This window comes from Hyperolius riggenbachi, chromosome 4 (assembly GCF_040937935.1).
Source record: "Hyperolius riggenbachi isolate aHypRig1 chromosome 4, aHypRig1.pri, whole genome shotgun sequence".
In the NCBI taxonomy this organism is placed as follows: Eukaryota; Metazoa; Chordata; class Amphibia; order Anura; family Hyperoliidae; genus Hyperolius; species Hyperolius riggenbachi.
This window is the reverse complement of record NC_090649.1, coordinates 422,887,111-422,900,966: the sequence shown is the minus strand read 5'-3', so window position 1 is coordinate 422,900,966 and position 13,856 is coordinate 422,887,111. Positions and strand designations below refer to the sequence as shown.

Genomic DNA, 13,856 nt, shown 5'->3' with positions numbered 1-13,856 from the left:
TATATTTTTTCCCCCTGGTTTTTGTCCTCTAAACCTAGGTGCGTCTTATGGTCAGACGCGTCTTATAGTCCGACAAATACGGTAAGTCTGGGACTGCAATAAGATGTTAAATTACTAAGCAAGCAAGTTCTGCAGTCCCATTCCTGTTACTGGAGTCAAGACATGACACAATTACTTACCAAGTACAGGCTTATAAAGGTTAGTGAGCTTTGTAAATGACGGAAACAAATGATGAAGATAATACTTTCTAAACAGATTAAATAAAAACTTGAAGCCCGTGTCTTGGTTTTCCTTATTTCTCCATGATAAACTTGCAGCCTGTAAAAAAAGGAAATTCTTAATTTACTGTATATTATGGAGAGTGCAGCAGGGAGTGTAAAAACCCCCAGAACATTTGTTACATTAGGATTCCAAGAATACCAGGACAGGAGCTACAGCAAGGCGACCTTGCCATTAAAATTTCCACAAAAATATAAGAAATCAGCAATAATTCAGTCCATCAGATTTCATCTCTGAGAGGCTGATCCCTTAAATCCCGGTAATACCCCCTCCAACTTGCTAATTGACCATAAAGGATACCTGAGGTAGTGATGGTGAGGGGTTGCAGATTAGATCTACTTACCTGCAGCTGGCCCTGACAGTCTATTAGGTCCCTTGCTGCAGTTCCGATGCCATCCAGGGTGCCAATGTCCCCTCCAAAAGATCCCTGACCACAGCTGTGTCCCGCAGCTTCTGCGCATGCCCGTCTGCATTCCTCTCTCGATCACGGTGCTGCACCCGGGAACATTCTGCACTTGCATAGTAAACAAAGACTTAAACTGCACAAGTGCAGAACGGTCCCGGCTACAAGAGCACAATTGAGATGGGCAGGCAGGACACACCCACACATGCACAGTACCAGTGACCACAACTGTAGTCAGGGATTTTTCAGAGGGAACAGCGGTGTACTGGAAGGCATCAGAACTGCAGCAAGGATCCTAATAATTTGCTAGGGACAGGAGGAAGCCCCTGTTTAGTAAATCTAAGAGAAGTTCAGAGGGTTGTTATGTTTTCTGTGTTTGAGCTAAATTAATCAGATTTTACTCCTCACTGACATGGTTGCTGTTCAAAGGACACCTGAACTGAGAGGGATGTGGAAGCTACCATAGTTATACAATACCAGTTGCCTGGCAGTTCTGCTGATCTCTTTGGCTGCAGTATTTTGATCACACCTATGAAATAAGCATGCAGTTCATTTAGTCAGTTTTCAGTCAGAAACATCTGTTCTGCTTGCTTGTTCAGGATCTATGGCTAAAAGTATTAGCGGCAGGTGATCAGCAGGATAGCCAGGCAACTAATATTGTTTAACTACTTAGCGTCTGTTCCCTGTCAATTGGCTTGAGCAGCGCGGCAACCCCGGGACCAATCCACGCCAATCCAATAGCGTGAATGGCTACGGGCGGAGATTGCAAGCTATCGCGTGCGCATTTCCGCATGAATGCTCCGCCATCAGCCTCCTAGCGGTTAGACAGCGAAACCACAGTCTATTAACATTGTACAACGCCGTGATCTACAGCACACGGCTGTCCCCCTGGGAGGCAAAAAAGTGATCTGCCCTCATAAGCTGAAGGGGAATGAGGGAGGAAGACATAAAAAAAAAAAAAAAAATAGAAAAAATAGGCATATTTATTAAGAAAATAATAAAATAAATATTTACAATAAAAAAAAATATATAACCATCCTGGGAGCAATCCTTGCCCACCACCACAGACGAGGGCAGAAAAGGGGGGGAATAATTTGTGTGCTGAGTTGTACAGCCCTGCAGCGAGCCCTTAAAGCTGCAGTGACCTATTTTGTAAAAAAAAATTGCATGGTCACTAGGGGGATTTAAGACCGCGGTCCTCAAGTGGATAAAAGGAAATAAATACGGCAGCCCCCATATCCCTCTCAGTTAAGGCGTCCTTTAAACTGCAGACTTGGAATTCAAGCCCTTAAACTGAAAAGATGAAATTAAAACTCCATGAAAGTTCTACTGACCATTACTTCCACTTCAGGTTTGTAATGAGTAAAGAGCAAATGGGATTTCAGCATTCTATATGGCTGGGTAGATCAGTAAACCTTATACATGGCCTTACCTGGATTACCATGTACTTCAGCAACATCTGTAAGAAATAGCAGCTTGGATCTTCAGGTGTTTTCTCACCAGACACGGCTGGCAAAAGAGGGGTTATTTCTTCAGGATAGACTTTACCTGAAACAGAAATTATACAAATCACCAACAGAATAACTGAGGTTTATGCATACCTCAGGCAGTAACATTTGCCTACACATTGACTGCAACATAAATTCCAACACAAAATCATAAAATTAACGCTGTTAGAAGTGAACCAGCGTTATCTGAGATAAATAAAAAAATGAATATATTAAAAATGTACATGAAATGAATCCTTGCCCAGCAGCTATGCATACCTTCAGCAGCAAAGGTGAATTTAGTATTTAGTAAATATAAAAGCAAAGCTGGGCAATAAAAAAACTACAAAGGGCCTCATTTACACTGGAGTCATTTACTAATGATTTCAGCTTGTCTGTAAAGCACTATGACAATGCAAATCAATGGTAGTGTTCACACTATACCACCCGCAATTAAGGATTTGCTGAAATCGTACATGGTGCATGCAGCATTTTTTGTTGTTGTTGCCATTTTGGAGCAATAACATTTCAAAGTTACAGAATCACAAAATGCAATCACTTCAAAATCGCTTTCCTGTACAGTAAAAATGACAGGAAAAATCACTTTGCAAAAGGCCAATGATTTTGCTAGCGTTTTGCATTTTCCAGTGTGAATGGGGCCTTAATCAGAACTTGCCTAGAGTGAAAAGTGCATGTTGTAGATTTCAGTTTTTCAAAGATCTGGGCAGATGTAAGTCAAGTGGAGGTGAGAGCTCAGCTACTGAGCAAACCGCCTACTGCTAACAGAATCGTCAAAAAGAACTTGACGGTTTTGAGAAAATCAACTTTAAAGCGGAACTGTAGATATAAAATAAACATGGTTTCACTTACCTGGGGCTTCCCCAAGCCCCCAGCAGCCGTTCTGTCCCGCGCCGGTCCTGCCCGAGCCTCCGTTCTCGCACGGCCAGCTACCTCCGGTTTCGCTGCCGGGCGAGTGCGCGGCTCTGGCAACGCGTATCCTTTCTTCGCGTTCCCCGCTATTGCAGGGGGGAATGCGAAGAAAGGATACGCTTGGCAGGGCGGAGCTGGCCTCGACTTATAAGCGTGGGACAGGACAGCTGCTGGGGGCTTGGGGAAGCCCCAGGTAAGTGAAACAATGTGTTTATTTTATATCTACAGTTCCGCTTTAAAAATGTAAAGGAACATTGAAGCTGATATTTTTCTGAGTTTAAAAAACATTTTTCATTTGCATCATTAAAATCAATTTTTTTCAAAAATGACTTTTTTGAAAAAAAAATTTGACTTGTTCCCACTATGTCCCTTAACAAATGTAGCAATTTTGGTGACAATAGCATGTATGGGGGCTTTGCTATTAACCACTAAACTTGGCACAAAATTATGCACAAAATATGCAAAATTTCAGTTACTAATTACTGTTACAATCAAAATTAATTACGATTTTTTCAGAAATTCCATGTTACGATTTTGAAAACAAAGGAAACCCTGAGAATGAGGAGACAGACTAGTCCAAAACCTGTCGGTTTTGCATTGTAATTGCTCATTACATTGCAAAATTATGATTAAGTGAAATTTGTGCTTATCACTACAATCTCCCCTGCCTCTCCCGCCATTCCCAAAAAAGAGCACCTTTTACTTAGCAATGGTTGATCAATAGATCAAATAAAGAATGCCTTTATGTTTAAAGGACCACTCCAGTGAAAAAAGTAAGTAGTCCAAAACCTGTCAGTTTTGTCAGATTTTAAAGAGACTCTGTAACATGAAAAAGATCCCCTGGGGGGTACTCACCTCGGGTGGGGGAAGCCTCCGGATCCTAATGAGGCTTCCCACGCCGTCCTCTGTCCCACGGGGGTCTCGCTGCAGCCCTCTGAAAAGCCGGCGACAGGCCCGACTGTAATTTCAATATTTACCTTTGCTGGCTCCAGCGGGGGCGCTGTGGCTGCTTTCCTCTCCGAACTACACGGAAATACCCGATCTCAGTCGGGTCCGCTCTACTGCGCAGGCGCCGGAAACTTGCGCCTGCGCAGTAGAGCAGACCCGACGGCGATCGGGTATTTCCGTGTAGTTCGGAGCCGACAGCCGTCAGAGCGCCTGCGCAGGAGCTAGGAAGGTAAATATTACGTCATGGCTGCACGGAGGGCTGCAGAGAGACCCCCGTGGGACAGAGGACGGCGTGGGAAGCCTCATTAGGATCCGGAGGCTTCCCCCACCCGAGGTGAGTACCCCCCAGGGGATTTTTTGAGGTTACAGATCCTCTTTAACTGGTCTGTCTCCTCATTCTCACGGTTTCCTTTGTTTTCAAAAGCATTTCCTGAAGTTGCTAAGTCTAACTGACAAAATAGTGTGCAGGTGAGTAGGGAGGCTGGCTGGTATCTTACTATTTTAGCAGTTAAACTACCATTCAGGAAATGGTTTTGAAAACAACGAAAATCCTGATAATCCCCCATGAGGAGATGGATTAGTCCAAAGTCGGTTCTGTCAGATTTTAACTGCTTACTTTATTTGTTGGAGTGGTCCTTTGATAAGAATCTGAAGCAAAAATAAACTTATGATATAATGATTTGTATGTGTAGTACAGCTAAGAAATAAAACATTAGTAGCAGATACATGATTCTAATATTGTTTCCAGTACAGGAAGTTAAGAAACTTCAATTGTTATCCATGCAAAAGAGCTCCACTGATCTCTCCGACTTTCAAAGTCTCAGAGAGCTCTGTCTTCTGAAGCTTATTATCTCAAGTGTCTGTCACTGTATTTTGTTTTTTTCTGCAGAGGAAAGTTCAAAATGTCATTAGCTCTGCTCTGTAAAATCATTTAGAATGCTGAGTGTAGTGTGTAAACCGCAAATATTAGAGAATGATGCAAAAAAACCTAAAAAAACCTGAAAATAAAAATATGAGACTATTTTCTTTGCTACTAATGTTCTATCAATTCTCCGTACTACACAACCAATTCATCGTAATTTTTTTTTTTGCTTCAGTGTCCCTTTACAACTGAATTTCATCTTCACTCAGTGATTAGAAGTTAATAGATCATATGTTATAATTCCAGCAGCTTATCTCAGTATTAGTTAGAATAGTGGAACAATCACAGCTGTTTTAATTCCTGTGAAAAGCTGCATATAATGATAATTCAGTTAACACCTTTTAAGCAGCTGCGGAACTAGAAGGCCGATTAAAGCGGTGCACAGTAAATGGTGCTAAATAAGCAATCCAGTTAAAGCGGTGTCACTAACCATCGGGTAAATTATAAGCAGGATTTATGAGGGTATCCAGTGTGCAAGGACCTCGAGATGATGGGACGGCGGGAAAGCCGGGAACAAGACATGCAAATATGAGCGCCTGCTCCTCTCCGCAATTTGTCTGCAGTGCTTGAAGCCAGAGAAGAAACAGCCGCATTCCTTCACAACGTATCTACAGAATTGAAAGACATTCGTTTTAACAGGATGAGTATCACAAGTGCAAGTTACCATCCATGCAAGAATGTGAGAGCACAGCAACAAGAGACAACATGCGTGTGGAGAAGCAGCGGGAGCATTCTGTCACGGGTCATGGTTGTCACCTTTATATAACATACAGGTGCCCCTTCCTTCAACTTATATAATGAAAGGTCTGTACAATAGAGCTTTTATGTGCTACATACTGTAGATGTGCTTTTTCGGTACGAGCAGCCAGTGCCGAGATATGCGTACATCACAAATCTTTCTGTAATGTCCTCAGTAAAAGTGATCAACCATTTGCCTTCCTCTTTCTGAGGTAAATGTGCTGCCTGTTCTCCCCCCTTAAAGTATCACTTTCTCGAAAATCATAAAATATACATTGTAAAATCTTTTAAATCCCCTATTTACATTCTGACATTTATCACATGGTAACATTTTTACTGCTGACAGGTGATGTAGCTGCTGCTTGCTGTTTTGGCAGTTGGAAACAGCTGTAAACAGCTATTTCCCACAATGCATCAGGGTTCACAGACAGGAAACTGCCAAGAGTACGTACTCAGAATTTCTTTGTGGGAGGGGTTTCACCACAATATCAGCCATACAGCGCCCCCTGATGGTCTGTTTGTGAAAAGGAATAGATTTCTCATGTAAAAGGGGGTATCAGCTACTGATTGGGATAAAGTTCAATTCTTGGTTGGAGTTTCTCTTTAAGCACCTCACGGGGACTGGCACAGACCCAGATCTTTACCCTGGAATGGTGCTATAGTTGACTGTTCCTTGGGTTGTTGTTACATAGAATATATACACAGCCTTTAACATGTATTTCTGAGGGCCTTCTGTACCAATTATCATACTTCTACACATCACCACAGTCTGATTGGATTGCTTGTTGTACACTCATCAAGATGCATAATTGTACACATTTGACTTATGATGAAGCCATCTGTTTTGACCTTGGAATTGGCATAACACAAATCTTTACTCAATGATTCAGCTGTCACTTGTTTTCAATGTTATGATGCAATCATCCTGTATTTGTGGCTGTTATATATTTTTGGATCAACACAATGGATCTGACTTTGAACCTGAATGGTAATTTACACTATTGTTAAAGAGGAACTGTAGTGAAAGTAATGTACTGAATACAATTGTTTATTCACAAATAAATTATTTAGTCAGTGTTTGGACATAAAATCTTTCCTCTGTCTAATTCATATTTGGAACTTTATCACAGGTGGTGACATCTGTAGTCCTGTCAGGTGCAGCTCTGCGGAATTATGGTTTCTGATAATTCCAAAGTCAGTGAAAATAATGCCTGGTCTCCCAGAATGCCTTAGGAGGAGAATTCTAGGCAGTGACATCACTGGGAGGGCGGGGCTACATGCCAATACACAGCAGTATTGCTATAGGAAGTGTTTCGGATGCTGAAACCAGGAAATTTACTGTAAAACTGGGTATTATGAATACTTTACTGCATTCTACTATATGTCACTACAGTGCCTCTAACAAACATTACATTCTTTGACTCCTTTACGTCCCACCTCTGACCATGTCTTTATATTTTGTTATATATATATATATATATATATATATATATATATATATATATATATATATATATATATATATATATATATATATATATATATATATATATATATATATATATATATATATTTTCTTAAAGGGACTCCGAGCAGTGCAGAAACTATGGAAAAATGCATACCATTGTGAAGCTCTCTTTCTCCTCTTTTCAACGACACATAAACCGCCGCCCTACGCCTTTTAGTTTTCGATATTTTCGATATCGAAATTGCGGCGGCCGCAATTTTGATAGCGAAAATAGCGAAAGCTAAAGGGCGTAGGGAGGCAGTTTATATATCGTTGGAAAGAGGAGAAAGAGAGCTTCACAATGGTATGCATCTTTCCATGGTTACTGCATTGCTCGGAGTCCCTTTAAATCAGAATCAGAATCAAGTTTGTTTCGCCAAGCATGACTGGGTCATGCCCGGAATTGGGTTCGGCACAAAAACAGAGAACTCAGCGGCAAAAAAAAAAAAAGGCAACAACAAAGACATTAAAAACAACCATGACAACTTACAACAAAAACAGTAGGCAGATGTACGCTAAAAGGTGTGGCTTTACAGAATTAAGGCACTAATAAAGATAGGGGTGGCAGGAAAAACAAAAACACACAGCCAGTGGATGACCTATCACTCATATCAATGGACCATATGATCTGCCTGCCGGCCTGAGGGAGGGAGGCAGTGAATAGAGTTCAAGAGTTTAACGGCAGCAGGGAAGAAGGAGTTCATATGTCTGGTTGTCTTGGTGGAAATGGTCTGTAGCCTTCTTCCGGATGGGAGCACATTAAAGTAACGGTTGCCTGGGTGTGAGCGGTCATTTGCGATCCTTTGTGCTCTGGAACGCAGTCTGGAGTTGTAGAGGAGGTCAAGCAAAGGGAGTGATTTCCCAAGGATTCTCTCCGCTGACCTGATGACCCTCTGAAGCTTGTATTTGTCCCTGTTTGAGGATCCAGCATACCACACCAGGATAGAGGTGCAGATGACGGATTCTATAGTGGCAGAGTAGAAGTTTGACATGAGCTCCTGTGCCATCCCGAACTGCCTCAGTTGGCGAAGAAAGAAGAGTCTCTGTTGGGCCTTTCTCTGCGTGGTGCTCGTGTGAGTCTTCCAGCTCAGGTCCCTGGAGATCTGGGTACCGAGGAGGCGGACACTAGATACCCTTTCCACCTCAGTGCCTTCAATGAAGATTGGAGGTGGGGTGGGGGCCTGCTTCCTGAAGTCAATAACCATCTCAACGGTTTTGGCTGTGTTGAGGACCAGCCTGTTTTCCTTGCACCAACGGCAAACTCTGTCGACTTGTTGACGATAGTCTTGCTCATCATTCTTGGTCACAAGACCGATGATGGTGGAGTCATCCACGAATTTGATTACCTTGACCGAGTCTGCTGTGGATCTGCAGTTGTTGGCGTAGAGGAAAAACAGGATTGGCGACAGGACGCAGCCCTGTGGGGCACCTGTGTTAGTAGACCTTGCTTGGGAGGAGATCTTGCCCAGCTTGACGACTTGTGATCTGTTGGTCAGGAAGTCCGTGATCCAGTGGCGTAGGGACGAGTGGACGTCAAGTGCCTCCAGGTTGTTCTGGAGGATGCGAGGGCAGATTGTATTAAATGCTGAGGTGAAGTCGAGTAGGAGGATTCTGGCGTATGAGTCAGGTTTATCCAGGTGGTCACTGATGAGCTCTAGGCAGATGTTGATGGCATCGTCAGTGGACCTGTTTGCTCTGTACGCGAACTGAAATGGGTCTAGTCGGGGGAGCGTGGCGTTCTTGAGTTCGGACAGGACTGCTTTTTCTAAGGTCTTCATGATGACCGAGGTGAGGACCACAGGCCTGTAGTTATTTAGATCGGACCTGCCCAGCTTTTTGGGAATGGGGATGATTGTGGACCTCTTGAAGCATTTGGGGACTTTGCCCTCCTGTAGGGACTTTGCATAGATGGAGAAGAGGACGGGGGCTAACTGCTGCGAGCAGGATTTTAGGCATGCTGGTGACACTCTATCCGGGCCGGCGGCTTTTCTAGGGTTCAGTGAGGCCAGAAGGCGTCTGACCTCGACGGCCCTCGGTAGAGGTGGGCTCGATTCTGACTCAGCATCTGCAGGGGGGGGGGGGGGGGGGCGCAGGGTATTTGGGGCCCAACTAATTCTGGCTGGTTCTCGAACCTGCAGTAGAAGGCACTGAGCTCTTCGTCTAGCTTGATGCTAGGTGTGGCGTGCTGAGGGGGAGGCTTATAATTGGTGGCAGACTTGAATCCCTTCCAGATGGCTCGTGGGTCGTTTGAGCTAAGATTGTGCCTCAGCTTCTCAGAGTATTCTTTCTTGGCGGATCCGAGATGAAAAACTAACTATAGCATGTAACTTGTCTATATATCTTATCTAAATCGTATCTAAAGTTTGGATGGTTTACACAGTAAATCTAGCTGCAAACCGCTTCGACAGTAAATTATCATTTCTTCCTGTGATCAAATGAGAGCAGCCATATTCTGCTTGCCATCATTACACAGGAAAGCTGCTCTGTATCTCCACCCCTCAGCCTGTGAAAACTCCACTCCTCTCTCCTCTTCCCTCCTCCCCTCTGCCTCTGAAATCTCAGCAGCTCCCACCTGGTAACGCCTCCTAATCCTCCTTAGGGAAAAGCCTCCTCCTCCCCAAACTAAGCTCCCATGAGCACTTGCTACATGGGACTCAGAATGTCTAGGCGCGCTGGAGGAGCTGTTGGCATGGCTTGTATAGTTTATAGGGAATTAAGGCATAAAAAAAAAAAGTATTTGGCTTGAGGAATGCCATATAAAATGTATGTAAGGGAAACAATTATGAAATGTGTAAAAGTTTATCTCTGATCCACTTCTACATAGGACTTAACCTCCTTTTTGGGATTTCTGATCTTGGATCTAGACAAACAAAGCTTTATCACGATTTATTTTCACTTCAGGTTCACTTTAAGCCTCCATCATTGGCATACAGCTGAACCTGCAGGTTTGTAAACACAGAGTATGTAAAGCACTCGTCACAAATGAAGGGAACGGCTCAGTGTTCCTCGCATTGTGCTGAGGATCGCTTTCATGGAAAACTCAACACCATGAAGTAATTTGCTGATAAACATACATTTTCATAATCGGTCCCTTTAGAATAATGTTCAGGAAAAGGGACAGAAATGACATGATAATTGTCACATAAGCCTTGTCCAGGAAACAGAGCTGATGTGATGTGTACTGCAGTCCTTTCCATGAAACACCAACATATATCTTTATTCCACAAATCCTTATCTGGATGCCATGTGTACTGCCATACTGAACTTAGTTTACATTTTAAAGGCCCTTTCCCACTGGCTGCGATTCGATCCAAAAATCGGATTGCTCACGGTTTGCAGATCAGACCAACACATGTGATAAACATATAAATCACAGAGACTTTTTTTTCTAGATTGCGATTGCCGACATGCCGTATTTCTGCTGTGTTTGTGCACCTATACAAAGTATAGTAACATCGCATAGCAATTGCACCGCCATCCAATTTTGCAATTCAAACTAATTTTCCCGCTACGTTTTTTCTTCCTCCTGTCGGAAATTACTAACACAAACAGGGCTGTGGAGTCGGTACAAAAATCATCTGACTCAGTTTATGAAACCACTGACTTTGACTCCGCAAAAATTGCAATGACTTCAACTCCACAGCCCTATCAGAGATATGGAATTGGTCCAAAAATCATCTGACTCTGCAGTTTATGAAACCTCGAACTCCAGGTACACAAATATTGCTCCGACTCAGACTCCACAGCCCTGAACACAAACACAACATGATCGCAACATACTCCTGGCGAATTACAGCAAAACTGCGGTAGTGGAAATAGAAAGAAATGCGGTCACGCTTTCTTAGTGGAAAATTAGCCATAAAGCTTACCAAGACAGAAATATAATAAATAAACATGGATGAAGTATTATTATATTGCTAAACTGCATTAACCATATTTCTAGAGCACTTTGGAAGACTGTGTAGAACAAAAGCACCATCAATAATATCATGAAGTTATTTTAAGGGGAGGCGTTTCTTCTCCATATGCCACGATTCTCCTTTAGGCTACGTTATAGACGACATTATAGAGGATCTTCTAGTTAGCATGAGGGAAGGGAGGGGTGCAGACTGTGGAAGAAAAGTGACATTTTCTTGAGGTGACATCACAGCTGAATGGGGAAGGGTGGTGTCCGCTGCAAGGTGCAGGATGACAGACGTCAGTAATGGAGGCAAAGTGTCATTTTATACAGCACTAGTACACAAAGCCACTCATAAAAGGTCTCAGCTATGGACGTGAATGATGCCTGACTGCAGGTGTTTGAAATTCAAGACATACACACCTTCCTTAGTACTCTCAAGTACCAAAGGGGAGCCCTGCACTGTGCTAACATTGCATCTCTGCTCTGAAATGTTCAGTATAGGAAATAAGAGAGTGTATTGAAAGCAGGGCTCCGAGACAGAGGGACAGAGACATTGCTACAACGTAGTGTGCAGTTTCCTTATACTCCAGGAACCCCCCCCCCACCCCCCCCCCACCCCCCCCCCCCCCCGATTCTCAAAAGAATAATGCGTGCAGCGGGCAAACCACAACTGCTGCACTAAGTCACCACTCAGAACTGCGCTGCCACTCACAGGTGGGTCCGTGCATAATTAAACATCTGCGTGCACACCACAGCCACCACACTAAGCCGCCATTCACAACTGCGCTGCCCCTAGTAAGCTGCCACCACAATAAGTCGCCGCCTACAGGTGGGTCCATGCATACTTTAAGAGTAACTATAAGAAAAAAAAAAGTGCCCACAACCACCACACTAAGCCGCCATTCACAACTACACTGCCCCCAGTAAGCTACCACCAGACAAAGCTACTGCCCACAGGTGGGTCCCTGCATACTTATGCTCCCTACAAGCACACCATAACTCATAAAAGGCATTGCCATTTAAACTTTGCATGTGATTTTAATAACGCAGCTTAAGCGCAGCAGTGTGTACAGGCCCTTGGCCGGCGTTCACAACTATGCTGCCCCTAGTAAGTTACCACCACACAAAGCTACTGCCCACAGGTGGGTACCTGCATACGTATGCACCTGTGCACACCCCAGAACCGCCACACTAAGCAGTGGCTTGCTCTAAACTGTTGCCCACAACTGCACTGCCCACAGGTGCTTCTAGGTCTGTGCATAAACTATTGGTTAGTACCTAGGTTCTCAACATGTGGTACGCGTACCCCAGGGGGTACTTCTGATGGTTCCAGGGGGTACTCTGAATTGATATACTTAACCAAGAACAACAAATTTAGAGTTTTAGAGAATGATAAATCTTATTTAAACTACACTAAATGAGTATTTTAGCTAATCAAAAGCAATAGTAAATGCTTGGAAATTGTTTAGCACCAATTATAATGTACTACGATTAAATAGATATTTGTCAAGGGGTACTTGGGATAATGTTTATTATGCTAGGGGGTACTTGGTGAGTACAGGGTTTTAAAAGGGGTACATACCAATAAAATGTTGAGAAACACTGGGTTAGTACATAGGATGAGTAGTAAAGTATGCCACAGTGCAGGAGATCTGTATCCCACAGATACAGCATACTCCACTCAGCAGGTCCCTTCAGGACAATGACACAACCTGTGTGCGCCCTCAGTGCAAGGGAAAAAAAAAAAAAAGGAAAAGGAATTCTCTCAGTGCATTTCGTAAATGTCTCCACTTTATTTCAAATAAAAAGCAGCCAGAGTAAAGTAAGGTTTACTCACATAATGAGGGCCCAAATTCACTTAGGACCCTCCCCAATGTATATCGCTTCCCACAAATGTGGTACTCAGACCTTCTACTTGGCACTCCGCAAGCACTGCCCACTCTCATCCCGACTAGTTTCGGCATTTCGCCGTCTTCAGTGGTCACGTTTGCTAAAACGCACTGAGATTCCCTTTGGTTTTTTTGCATTGAGGGCACACACAGGTTGTGTCATTGTCCTGGAGAGATCTGCTGAGTGGAATGTGCTGCATCTGTGGTATACTGATCACCTGCGCTGCGGCATACTATACTACTTGACTTCTTTGGATACAAGGATATATCCAGCCGTGGCAGCATTAATACTGTGGTTTGTTTGACGACCTCAGGTGGTATTGCTGGGGCCCCTCTGATTACCGTTATCAGTATACAGGATGAGTTTGGAATGATACTGGTCAAAATCCTTGTAACATAAAATATGACAGTTGCCAGGTTGTCATGGTGACCTCTCAGCTTCCGGTTCTGTTCATACTTACAACTGTGGATTAGTACTGTAGATTACTGTACACATGCAGCACAACAGAAACATGCTTTTATTCCAGTTGGTTTTATTTGGGTCATCTTTTGCTAACTACCCACCTATCGTGATAACTACCACTGCCAAGAGCCTCAGCCTTTATATCAAGTGTTTTACTGCCAAAATAAAAAAAATGATAATCCCATTTGGCTTTTATATTGAATACGACAGAGGGCCGCTGACTGCCAGGGCTGGAGAAACATACGCTCATGCAGCTCTTCCTTCTGTTTTGGATTGGCTGACATTCTGAGCTGCTAGAATTTGACCTAAATTCACAATCAGCACTGATTCTGACATTCCTGCAGTTTCGGCACACAGGAAACAATTCAAAACTGCAATGCGAGCGGAGG

General features: G+C 43.4%; 1 protein-coding gene across 3 annotated transcripts in view; it reads right to left on the bottom strand.

Moving 5' to 3' along the window:
• The window catches only part of RALGAPA2 (Ral GTPase activating protein catalytic subunit alpha 2), a 493,961-nt gene that overhangs the window by 381,522 nt on the left and 98,583 nt on the right, over window positions 1-13,856 (bottom strand). For all 3 annotated transcript variants that reach the window (XM_068232435.1, XM_068232436.1, XM_068232437.1), the window contains exons 6-8: window positions 5,400-5,577; window positions 2,115-2,230; window positions 180-318 (exon numbers count right to left, since the gene is read on the bottom strand). In XM_068232435.1, the coding sequence (XP_068088536.1) occupies window positions 180-318; window positions 2,115-2,230; window positions 5,400-5,577 (433 nt within the window). The remainder of the gene's footprint in view (window positions 1-179; window positions 319-2,114; window positions 2,231-5,399; window positions 5,578-13,856) is intronic.